At 46.9% G+C, this 12,423-nt stretch overlaps 1 protein-coding gene across 4 annotated transcripts in view; it reads left to right on the top strand.

Annotated features, from left to right (window-relative positions):
• The window catches only part of LOC116360508 (oxysterol-binding protein-related protein 8), a 151,870-nt gene that overhangs the window by 123,938 nt on the left and 15,509 nt on the right, over nucleotides 1-12,423 (top strand). For all 4 annotated transcript variants that reach the window (XM_031815181.1, XM_031815182.1, XM_031815184.1 and 1 more), the window contains 11 exons: nucleotides 1,806-1,886; nucleotides 2,320-2,421; nucleotides 2,694-2,897; nucleotides 6,176-6,260; nucleotides 7,066-7,228; nucleotides 8,438-8,663; nucleotides 10,019-10,203; nucleotides 10,685-10,766; nucleotides 10,995-11,093; nucleotides 11,943-12,039; nucleotides 12,292-12,390. In XM_031815181.1, coding sequence (XP_031671041.1) covers nucleotides 1,806-1,886; nucleotides 2,320-2,421; nucleotides 2,694-2,897; nucleotides 6,176-6,260; nucleotides 7,066-7,228; nucleotides 8,438-8,663; nucleotides 10,019-10,203; nucleotides 10,685-10,766; nucleotides 10,995-11,093; nucleotides 11,943-12,039; nucleotides 12,292-12,390 — 1,423 coding nt within the window. The remainder of the gene's footprint in view (nucleotides 1-1,805; nucleotides 1,887-2,319; nucleotides 2,422-2,693; nucleotides 2,898-6,175; nucleotides 6,261-7,065; nucleotides 7,229-8,437; nucleotides 8,664-10,018; nucleotides 10,204-10,684; nucleotides 10,767-10,994; nucleotides 11,094-11,942; nucleotides 12,040-12,291; nucleotides 12,391-12,423) is intronic.

The raw sequence follows: 12,423 nt of genomic DNA, 5'->3' as shown, positions 1-12,423 counted from the left end.
CCTCTCCTCTCCTCTTTACTCCAGTCCTCTCCTCTCCTCTTTACTCCAGTCCTCTCCTCTCCTCTTTACTCCAGTCCTCTCCTCTCCTCTTTACTCCAGTCCTCTCCTCTCCTCTTTACTCCAGTCCTCTCCTCTCCTCTTTACTCCAGTCCTCTCCTCTCCTCTTTACTCCCAGTCCCTCCTCACCTCTTACTTCCAGTCCTCTCCTCTCTTACCATCCTCCTCCTCTCCTCTTTACTCCAGTCCTCTCCCTCTCCTCTTTACTCCAGTCCTCTCCTCTCCTCTTTACTCCAGTCCTCTCCTCTCCTCTTTACTCCAGTCCTCTCCTCTCTCTTTACTCCAGTCCTCTCCTCTTTACTCCAGTCCTCTCCTCTTTACTCCAGTCCTCTCCTCTTTACTCCAGTCCTCTCCTCTTTACTCCAGTCCTCTCCTCTTACTCCAGTCCTCTCCTCTTTACTCCAGTCCTCTCCTCTTTACTCCAGTCCTCTCCTCTTTACTCCAGTCCTCTCCTCTTTACTCCAGTCCTCTCCTCTTTACTCCAGTCCTCTCCTCTTTACTCCAGTCCTCTCCTCTTTACCTCCAGTCCTCTCCTCTCCTCTTTACTCCAGTCCTCTCCTCTCCTCTTTACTCCAGTCCTCTCCTCTCCTCTTTACTTCCAGTCCTCTCCTCTTTACTCCAGTCCTCTCCTCTTTACTTCCAGTCCTCTCCTCTTTACTCCAGTCCTCTCCTCTTTACTCCAGTCCTCTCCTCTTTACTCCAGTCCCTCTCCTCTTTACTCCAGTCCTCTCCTCTTTACTCCAGTCCTCTCCTCTTTACTCCAGTCCTCTCCTCTTTACCTCCAGTCCTCCTTCCTCTTACTCCAGTCTTCCATCCTCTCATCTCCTCGTTACTCTCCAGTCTCTTCCTCTCCCTCTTACCTCCAGTCCTCTCCTCTCCTCTTTACTCCAGTCCTCGCCTCTCCTCATTTACTCCAGTCCTCTCCCCTCTCCTCTCCTCCGCTTATACTCCAGTCCTCTCATCTCCTCTTTACTACCCAGTCCTCTCCTCTTTAACTCCAACTACTTCGCATTCTCCTCTGCCTCTTTACTTCCAGTCCGCTCCTCTCCCTCTTTACTCGGTACAGCCTCCCACAAGCGTTGTTCGTGGTAGCCTCAACCTGAGACTGCGATTACTATTGCAGGACTTCCATTGGGGGCTGGTATCATGGTGGTATCGGAGGCCTGTTAGTTGTCTTCCAGGTGTCAGGATACTCTCAAGGCTCCTTTATTGACATCACTTCAGAAGCCAAAAAACGCCAAGTGTGCTCCAGACACCAGATGAGTGTGTGTGTACCTAGTATGATCGGGTAAATCAATCTGACTGGTGCTAAAGTTTGAGTGGCGCCCAGACAACTCTAATACAGCAGTCTATTGGATGGGAATAATGATTTCCCAGGGACTCAAAGTGCTTTACATAGTAAGAGGGGTAATTCACCTCATCCAACCGCCAATGTGTAGCACCCACCCACCTCATTTTGAGCCAGACAGCTCCCCAGTTTGGGCCAGACAGATCCCCAGTTTGGGCCAGACAGATCCCCAGTTTGGGCCAGACAGATCCCCAGTTTGGACCAGACAGCTCCCCAGTTTGGACCAGACAGATCCCCAGTTTGGGCCAGACAGCTCCCCACATGCTCATCACATCCAGTAATACAGTAACACTTCTGTCCTAGTGTCACCAGATGGAAACTGTTTCTCTCAGGTTAGAAGGGCACTAGTGAGCCATTCCCAGCTGACTATACGCTCACGTCCTCCTCCATGTCTCCACAGTCAGAGTCCAAGCTCTACAATGGCTCTGACAAGGATGTCTCGTCGTCCGGTAACAAGCTCACCAAGAAGGAGTCGCTCAAGGTAAGTAGGGAGACTTACAGCAGAGACCAGCCTAAGGATGATCTTATAGTAAGTAGCTTGTCAGAACGGCCCTGTTTCTGTTGCGTGAGGCAGCTTGATGTAGAAGTACAACCCCTGGACAGGACTCTAGACATTAGGGGAAACACTGTAGCATGATGTTTGTGTGTGGCCCCTGCAGGTACAGCTAGGGGAAACACTGTAGCGTGATGTTTGTGTGTGGCCCCTGCAGGTACAGCTAGGGGAAACACTGTAGCGTGATGTTTGTGTGTGGCCCCTGCAGGTACAGCTAGGGGAAACACTGTAGCATGATGTTTGTGTGTGGCCCCTGCAGGTACAGCTAGGGGAAACACTGTAGCATGATGTTTGTGTGTGGCCCCTGCAGGTACAGCTAGGGGAAACACTGTAGCGTGATGTTTGTGTGTGGCCCCTGCAGGTACAGAAGAAGAACTACCGTGAGGAGAAGAAGAGAGCCACCAAGGAGCTCCTCAGCACCATCACAGACCCCTCTGTTATTGTCATGGCTGACTGGCTCAAGGTTCGACTTGCCCTGCTTCTTGTTTCTGGACTGTACACAAACGTGGGCCATGTGCTGCAATTACTTGAATATTACTTTACATGCAACAAACTATAAAGCCATAAGAATCTGCTATTATCTATTGAAGTTTCTCTAGAATTTTCACAAGTGCACTTGTTGATAGAAGTTTCCAACAAAATAAATATATATTTGAACATAGTTTATTAGACATGATGATATTTGGTGTATTTTATGTCTGAGTGTGTGTGTTTGGCCACGTGTCTGCTCCTCAGATCCGGGGTACTCTGAAGAGCTGGACCAAGCTGTGGTGTGTGCTGAAGCCGGGGGTTCTTCTCATCTACAAGACCCATAAGAACGGCCAGTGGGTGGGCACGGTGCTGCTCAACGCCTGCGAGCTCATCGAGAGACCCTCAAAGAAGGACGGCTTCTGTTTCAAACTCTTCCACCCGCTGGAGCAGTCCATCTGGGCAGTCAAGGTAATACAAATAGTAAATTTATTTTATATAGAGCTTTTCATTAGAACAGCGTCTCAAAGTCTCTTTTAAAAACAACAACAACTAATTCAAGGTGATCTGTTGGGCGATGGCTTCCACAACTTCAGATAATAATGATGATAAGATGGAGAGCGATAGAGTTTCTAGTCAGACCTGCACAATGGCCTTTAGGTAAGGGAGACATCATTTCATTTAATGGAGTGGTATGAGCACATCTGTAAAAGCCCCTTGTCCCAAATGCTGGATCAGACAGGATAATGTAGAACAAAAACATAAATCTGTCTGCACACTGGTATAATACTCTGGTATAATACTGCCTAAGTCCATTTTTGTTCAGACATTAAATGACTAACCTGAGTACCGCTCTCTTTAGCTAATCCACTCCCTACTCCATGGCCTTTCTGCCATCTTCACTTGTGAACATTCAATCATTTTCTCTCTATCCTGATTCCATCCCTTTTACAGCTACCCGAGTTTGTATCCTGTTGCCGAGTTTGTATCCTGTTTGCATCCTGTTGCTAAGCAACCGTGTTTTGTTTGTCCAAACAAAACCAGTCTTTCAAAAGTTGCTGGCTCACATCTAAATTCTATAACTAAATACATACTGCAATTCTAACCACAAAACTTCTTAGTACAACAACTTGTCTAGCTAACAGCTAAATGTTTGTTTTTGACTTTGTTATAAATTCATATTCTATTTTCGAGGCTCCACATGTTTTCATGGAAAATGTTAATGTTATTTCCAACCACGAATAAGAGGGGTTGGGTGTTTAGAAACAAAAGTGTCGCCTGCACAACTATGGGGCAAACAGACAGGTTGGATTAGATTGTTGACCACATGTTAACTATGTTTCAGCTCCAGTGTTTATTGAGAACAAATACATTTGCATAACGAGCACTTGTCTCTCATATATATTGTTAAAGTTGTTGTTTAGCTAGATAGTATATTTGTGCCTTATTAGCATTGCCATGAAATCAGTCGAAACACCTCAAAACAAGATATGATATCAAGAAATAAGCTGAAACGAGCCAGTTACAATTCCCCACATGGCAGCTTATTGTCATTGTAGCTCGCTATTTGACCTTCCAGAATCTCAACATCTCACAGACTTCTGCCCCATTGAAGCGTGCACATTGTTTTTGTGACGTTGTCAACTAACCCGTCTATGAGCACCTCTGCTGTAAATCCAGCTCATATTGAACGTTGATATTGACGAAAGGCCGATGTCTTTGGCAATGACAAGGAGTGCAAGGTTAACTAAAGAGACTGGTGCTCAAGACTATTCAATTACCACAAGATAAAACCTTTTGATTAGCCAGACGTGCTCCATCCTTCACATCCGGGTCAAAGTTCTGCTTCTTTCATTTCAATTAAATACCATTCAACATTGAATTTTTCCCACTTTTCCTCCCCTGTAAATAAGAATGTTAACATAATGATGCACACAATTAACATTTAAATAGTCTAGCTGAAGGTTCTTCACATTTCAAATCATAATCGCTGAATGTTTTACCTGCTTTATCACATTAGGTTCATCTCTGTGTGAAATTGTCACAGTGTAAATCTCAGTGAGAGTGACAGCACTGTTTCATCTACCAATATGTAGTGAGGGTAGTAGTGACAGTGTAACGATACCCCCTCAACCAGGGATCATCCACTAGATTCAGCCCTGGGATGCTTTTATTATTGTTGAGCGACTGGTCAGGGGGTCGGAACATAATTACTAATAATTAGTAGACTGCAAATTGACCGCAAGAAGCCCAAACAGATATAATATTTAACTAAAACATCATCATTTCCAACCTTGCTTACATTTGCTTACGATCACATCTCTATTTTATACTTGAGAACAGATTTCCTAATTAAAAATCAATTGGAGATTACAATTATTTTATGTCCAACCATAAAGAATATCTCTTTTTTTTTTCAAAAATGTTTGGGAGGCCAAATAAAACCACCTGCTGGCCCCAGTTGGGGAACCCTGCCCTAAACCTTTTGTCTTTAGTACGCACGACCTTACCACTGTAAAATGGACTATGGGTTTATCCCATATGGCATCAATGGGCCCTAGTCAAAAGTAATGCACTTAATAGGAATATCAAATCATATTTTATTTGTCACATGCGCCGAATACAACAGGTGTTGACCTTAACGTGAAATGCTTACTTACAGAATATTTACATAATAACAACCAGAGTATGGTGCCATTAGGATGCATGCACGCCATATGAATGACCCTCCAACCAATCAATAAAGGGATTGTTAAACAAAGCACCCTCCCTATTGGACGGCCAAACTGGACATCAGTGTTGTCAAAGGGACTTGCCAACAGGACCCATTCTTTCACCCTAGGGGAATGTGAGGAGTCATGTTCAGCTACACACACACACACACACACACACCTTCCCAGAGCAGAGCGGAGAGACCGGCTTTGGCTTGGTGATAGCTGTCAGTGCCATAGTGGTAGTATAAGGTTCCAGAGTGATGTTTGCCAAACCCTCGCTCTCTCTCCCCTCCTCCTCCTCTCTCTCTCTCCCCCCCCCCCCTCCTCCTCCTCCTCCTCCTCCTCCTCCTCCTCCTCCCTCTCTCTCTCTCTCTCTCTCTCTCTCTCTCCCCCCTCATCCTCTCTCTCTCTCTCTCTCTCTCTCTCTCTCTCTCTCTCTCTCTCCCCCCTCATCCTCTCTCTCTCTCTCTCTCTCTCTCTCTCTCTCTCTCTCTCTCCCCCCTCATCCTCTCTCTCTCCCCCTCCTCTCTCTCTCTCTCCCCGCCCCTCCTCCTCTCTCTCTCTCTCTCTCTCTCTCTCTCTCTCTCTCTCTCTCCCCCCTCATCCTCTCTCTCCCCCCTCCTCTCTCTCTCTCCCCCCTCCTCCTCCTCCTCTCTCTCTCTCTCTTCCCCCTCATCCTCTCTCTCTCCCCCCTCATCCTCTCTCTCTTCCCCCTCATCTTCTCTCTCTCCCCCCTCATCCTCTCTCTCTTCCCCCTCCTCTCTCTCTCTCTCCCCCCTCCTCCCTCCTCCTCTCTCTCTCTCTCTCCCCCCTCATCCTCTCTCTCTCTCTCCCCCCTCATCCTCTCTCTCTCTCTCCCCCCTCATCCTCTCTCTCTCCCCCCTCATCCTCTCTCTCTCTCTCTCCCCCCTCATCCTCTCTCTCTCTCTCTCCCCTCATCCTCTCTCTCTCCCCCCTCTCCTCTCTCTCTCTCTCTCTCTCTCTCTCTCCCCGCCCCTCCTCCTCTCCCCCCTCCTCTCTCTCTCCGCGTGTCAGGGTCCTAAAGGAGAGACGGTGGGTTCCATCACACAGCCATTACCCGGCAGCCACCTCATCTTCCGCGCCACCTCTGAGTCAGACGGTAAGAGACAGGACGCTGATGTGTTTTCAAATTTGTTCAATATAGTTTTTTCCCACCAGTGATTGAATGCTTTAGTGTCTGCAATCTGTGGTGTGTGTGTGTGTGTGTGTGTGTGTGTGTGTGTGTGTGTGTGTGTGTGTGTGTGTGTGTGTGTGTGTGTGTGTGTGTGCGCGCATGCAAGTGTTTCCTGTTCTTCCATGTGTGTGTGGTTATCTGTATGTGTGTTCTTCCATGTGTGTGTGGTTATCTGTATGTGTATCCTGTTCTTCCATGTGTGTGTGGTTATCAGTATGCGTGTTCTTCCATGTGTGTGTGGTTATCAGTATGCGTGTTCTTCCATGTGTGTGTGGTTATCTGTATGTGTATCCTGTTCTTCCATGTGTGTGTGGTTATCTGTATGTGTATCCTGTTCTTCCATGTGTGTGTGGTTATCTGTATGTGTATCCTGTTCTTCCATGTGTGTGTGGTTATCTGTATGTGTGTTCTTCCATGTGTGTGTGGTTATCAGTATGCGTGTTCTTCCATGTGTGTGTGGTTATCTGTATGTGTATCCTGTTCTTCCATGTGTGTGTGGTTATCAGTATGCGTGTTCATCCATGTGTGTGTGGTTATCTGTATGCGTGTTCTTCCATGTGTGTGTGGTTATCTGTATGCGTGTTCTTCCATGTGTGTGTGGTTATCTGTATGCGTGTTCTTCCAAGTGTGTGTGTTATCTGTATGTGTGTTCTTCCATGTGTGTGTGGTTATCTGTATGTGTGTAGGACTCTAGTGTAGCCTGTCAACTCCCCTGTCTCCTCTCCACCAGGCCGTTGTTGGATGGATGCTCTGGAGCTGGCTCTGAAGTGCTCCGGCCTCCTGAAGCGGACCATGATCCGCGAGGGCAAGGAGGAGCTGGCCAGCACAGCTGGGGAGAGCTCCCAAATTAACTTCTACAGCCTGCTGAGAGCCCACAACATGCAGGGTTTCCAGTGAGTCTGCCAGTCTACAGTACGGTCTCTCTGCTCTAACCCAGCCTACAGTACGGTCTCTCTGCTCTAGCCCAGTCTACAGTATGGTCTCTCTGCTCTAGCCCAGCCTATAGTACGGTCTCTCTGCTCTAACCCAGCCTACAGTACGGTCTCTCTGCTCTAGCCCAGTCTACAGTACGGTCTCTCTGCTCTAGCCCAGCCTACAGTACGGTCTCTCCGCTCTAGCCCAGCCTACAGTACGGTCTCTCCGCTCTAGCCCAGCCTACAGTACGGTCTCTCCGCTCTAGCCCAGCCACGGCTCTCCAACTCTATTCTGACAACCCTCGTCAAACTGAGCTGGCTGTCTTTTATTTTCAAGTTTTCTACTCTGCTAGCCAGCACCTCGTCTTAATATGTGTGCGTTTATTTTTCTTTTAGATCAGATGTTTTAAAACCAAACTGTCCTCCTCAGCAGGGTTCAACTATGTTTGATGTGTAACCAGGCCAGCGCGCTACAGCTCAGTAGTGTGAAAAGTCCTCTGGAGAGCTACTGGGTATGCAAGCTCTGCTTCCAGCCTCTGCAGCAACACCCATGACTCAGTTCAGACTGAAGACCATGATTAGTTGTCTATTTGAATGTGGAGCTGTTACAAGCCTGGCCTGAACCCATCTCTCTGTGTGTCTAAGTGGAGCAGCAAGTCTTTATTCTACTCTCGTCTGCAGTCTGTTTGAGCTCTTGTGGTCTATTTCCATGTGCTTTGTGAGGATACATTTCCCCTGAGACGACTGGTTGTCTGACCGGTTGTATCTGTTATCTGTGAATGCATCGGAGTTGATTGTAGTTTATAAAGATTGCATGTGTTCTCCTTTTCGAGAGGAGAGCACTGTCTTCTTGAGGCTTTGAACTTTCAAAGGATCTGTGTTGTACTGTGGGATTTGGCTGCTGTGGAGAATTTCTGTGCTTTTATCAACTCTGCAGGGATTGCTCAAAAAGACCTTTATGCAGTAAGGCATGAGGAGCTCTGTATTCATGCACTGGGCTATTGGTAATGGCAAGTTATCTTTCACTATTTTGTTCATTAGTCCACTGTTAGTACAATACCAATCTGGTTTTGCATTTCAGCAGCAGTCAGGTTTTCTAGATGCAAAAACTGTGATGATTGTGTTTTGCAGAAAAAGTGTTTAGTGTGAACTGTCCTTTGAATCCATCCTCCTTGTTATTCCCGCTAGGTTCAACGACAGTGACCAGTTCAAGGACCCTGACCTGTACTCAGACAAGTCGGACCGGGAGGGGGAGCAGGACCACGAGGAGTCAGACGTGGAGGGTCTGGGGAAGAGCGAGGAGAGTGACAGTGACACGTCGGAACGTCAGGATGACTCCTACATTGACCTTGACCCCAACGAGGCCCTGCGGGAGACTCCGTACCTGGAACAGTCCCACGAGGAGCTGGGAGAGGTGAGGAATAATGATGATCGTAGTCAGTACCGCTGGCTCTCATTGGTCAGGGGGACTGAGCCCAGCTTACTCTGTATAAATGCATCTGATTGGACAAGCGATGTGAGAATTTTCCCCCAAGGAAAGTTTGACTCAGTAACATTGAAGAGAATCAGCTTGATTTGATATTTTTTAAGATTTAAGACCTCAGAGAATATTCTTAAGAGAAAATAAGTGGCATTTCCTTGAACACAGTGGGAACAACCTTCGTTTAAGATGAGGAAGAGTTAGATGATACTGGGAACTGAATGAATTCTGAATCAGAGAGGTGTGGGGGGCTGCCTTAATCGACATCATCGGCGCCCATGGGAGCAGATGTTGTTGGGGGTTAACTGCCTTGCTCAAGGGCAGAACGGCAGATTTTTCTACCTTGCCAGCTTGAGGATTCGAACCAGAGACATTTCAGTTACTGGCCCAACAGGCTTAACCGCTAGGCTAGCTGCCGCCACACTTTTTGAACGAGAAGTGAAAGGAGCAGAGTCGAGGTGTCCATCAAGAGTGGTGTGTGTGGGCAGCATTCATCAGAGTGAAGCCTCAGACAGCCCTTAAATCAGCCTGTCTGTGATCTCTCTCTAACCCTCTATCTCTGTCTTATGTCCCATTGTCTAACCTCTTTTATTTTGACACGTTGGAACCTAAATTGCAATAGACAAGTAATCAGGACGTGCATCTCTTCTGCCACAGTTCTGCTGCAGTATGTAGAATGATATACGTGACAAAACCGCACTGCATTAGGATTGGACTTACAACAAGTCTTCAGAGGTTTGATGGAGATTCGTAAATAGTTTGTTCATGATTCTGACATCTTCAGCACTATTAATATAGCCTTAGCCAAGTGCCACAGGCTGGGCATGAAGAAATTATATTTGAAAGGGGGGGGGTTTGGGCTTGTATGCCTGCCTGCGTGAAATCCCTCCCAGCTGTTCTGTGGTGAATTAGAATTGTCATTTTCGATAGCTGGAATTATACAGCCAGCAGATGCTAAAATGGGAAGAGCAATGATGTGAATAATGAACTGATTGATAACTGATGAAGTTTTTCAGACAGGAGAGTTGTTCAAACTGAATAATATCACGTTGGAGCAACTCCATAATGTGCTTGTATCATATAGGTATATACTCCAACCCTATGTGAATACTGTGACCTTACATAGCCCATCACCTAGCAACCTCATCAACAGGTGTGGATCTCTTGGCGCAACAGCTACAATCTTGGCTTTACAGTTGTTGAAGCCAACTGTAATTGCAATATTGCAATATGAAAGTGTGTGTGGTGTGTTCAGTAAATCACCAAACCTTTAAATGTGTGTGTCCCAGGCTGGTGAGGCCTCCCAGACAGAGACGGTGTCGGAGGAGAATAAGTCTCTGATCTGGACGCTGCTGAAGCAGGTCAGGCCTGGGATGGACCTGTCTAAAGTGGTCCTGCCCACCTTTATCCTGGAGCCACGCTCCTTCCTGGACAAGCTGTCCGACTACTACTACCATGCTGACTTCCTCTCTGAGTAAGTACTGCTACCATGCTGACTTCCTCTCTGAGTCAGTACTGCTACCATGCTGACTTCCTCTCTGAGACTTCCTCTCTGAGTCTGACTTCCTCTCTGAGCCGACTTCCTCTCTGAGTCAGCACTACTACCATGCTGACTTCCTCTCTGAGTCAGTACTACTACCATGCTGACTTCCTCTCTGAGTCAGTACTACTACCATGCTGACTTCCTCTCTGAGTCAGTACTACTACCATGCTGACTTCCTCTCTGAGTCAGTACTACTACCATGCTGACTTCCTCTCTGAGTCAGTACTACGGTTGTAATGATGTAATTTTAACTAGTATTGCCTGCTGGGACAGTACTACCAAGCTGACCAATCAAAGGTCTTATATAGTAGGACAGTATAGTCAGACCTGCCAAAGATACAGACAAATATTCAAAGATGTATCTTTAACTTGATTTAGGTCCTCATTGCGATTTGTTGTTGATCATTTCCAGGGCAGCTGTGGAGGAGAATGCCTACAACAGGATGAAGAAGGTAGTGAAGTGGTATATCTCTGGATTCTACAAAAAGCCACAGGTGATTAGAACATTCACTTCAAATCACAGTTTCAGCAGGGTCATGTTCATTAGGAAAACAGTGGAAAACATTTTTCTAAAAAAGAAAAGTAAGTGTTTCTTACTGGATAGGACCTGGTAGTCCCTCTATTTCAGTCCATTTCTTCTGTTAGGTGCCTAATGAACACGACTCTGTTCTGGATTCAGCGGACGTATCTAAAGCTCAGTTTTTCCTCCTTCTGAAAACCAGGGCCTGAAGAAGCCATATAACCCCATCATCGGTGAGACCTACCGCTGCATGTGGCTCCATAGCAAGACCAACAGCAAGACATTCTACATTTCTGAACAGGTAACAGAGCCAGGAGGGGAGACTGCTCCCTAGTATGTGATTGTCTGATTGGGGTTTTTAATCTGACATTTGAGCAATTGATTCACGTTGTAGTTAGTATGTAAATTATGGATGTGTGGGGGAGTGGATCGATTTTTTGGTGGATGGATGGTTGGGTTGGTGGATGGATCGACGGGTTGGTTGATGGATGGATGGATAGTGGATGGATAGTTTGACGGGTTGGTAGATGGATGGATGGATGGATCGACGGGTTGGTGGATGGATCGACGGGTTGGCGGATGGATGGGTTGGTGAATGGATTGTTTGGTGGATGGATGGTTGGGTTGGTGGATGGATGGATGGATGGATCGACGGGTTGGTGGATGGATGGATGGGTTGGTGAATGGATTGTTTGGTGGATGGATGGATCAACGGGTTGGTGGATGGATGGGCTGGTGGATGGATAGTTTGACGGGTTGGTAGATGGATGGATGGGTTGGTGGATGGATGGATGGATGGGTTGGTGAATGGATTGTTTGGTGGATGGATGGTTGGGTTGGTGGATGAATAGATAGATAGTTTGACAGGTTGGTGGATGGATGGATGGGTTGATGGGTTGGTAGATGGATGAATGGACGGGTTGATGGATGGATGGATGGATGGAAAGGTTGGTGGATGGATGGATGGATGGTTGGACGGGTTGGTGGATGGATGGGTTGTTTGATGGATGGATGAAAGAAGGAATGTGATAGGTTCTCAGAAGGTCTAGACTCCACAACATGACATCTTCTGGTAGACTGGCTATGATCAGGGCTAGCTTCCAGTACCTGTCCTCCTGACCTTAGACCAATCACCTTCTCTCCCTGTCAGGTGTCCCATCATCCTCCAGTGTCAGCGTTCTACGTCAGTAACAGGAAGGACGGCTTCTGTCTCAGCGGAAGCATCCTGGCCAAGTCCAAGTTCTACGGTACAACACACACTCATGTACACACATATGCACACACACACATGCACATGCACACACACACACCTACCAAACAGCAAATGCATATAGATAGATACGTCGGGCCTGTCTAGTTAACAGTGGGAAGTGAACATTTGGTAACACATTTCTGCTGAAAACAAAAATAATTATAATTATAAAGGCGCACCCAACAAATGTTTTATCTGTGTTAACACCCTTTCCTGGGTGTTGTCATGACGATGTGTCTCTTTGCAGGAAACTCCTTGTCGGCCATATTGGACGGAGAGGCTCGGCTCACATTTCTCAACAGAGGAGAAGACTACGTCATGAACATGCCCTACGCCCACTGCAAAGGTCTGACCTCTTACTGACTGGAGTCTTACTGTG

This window comes from Oncorhynchus kisutch, unplaced genomic scaffold (genome assembly GCF_002021735.2).
Source record: "Oncorhynchus kisutch isolate 150728-3 unplaced genomic scaffold, Okis_V2 Okis09a-Okis19a_hom, whole genome shotgun sequence".
NCBI lineage: Eukaryota > Metazoa > Chordata > Actinopteri > Salmoniformes > Salmonidae > Oncorhynchus > Oncorhynchus kisutch.
The sequence above is the reverse complement of the archived record's forward strand: the minus strand, read 5'-3'. Positions and strand labels throughout refer to the sequence as shown.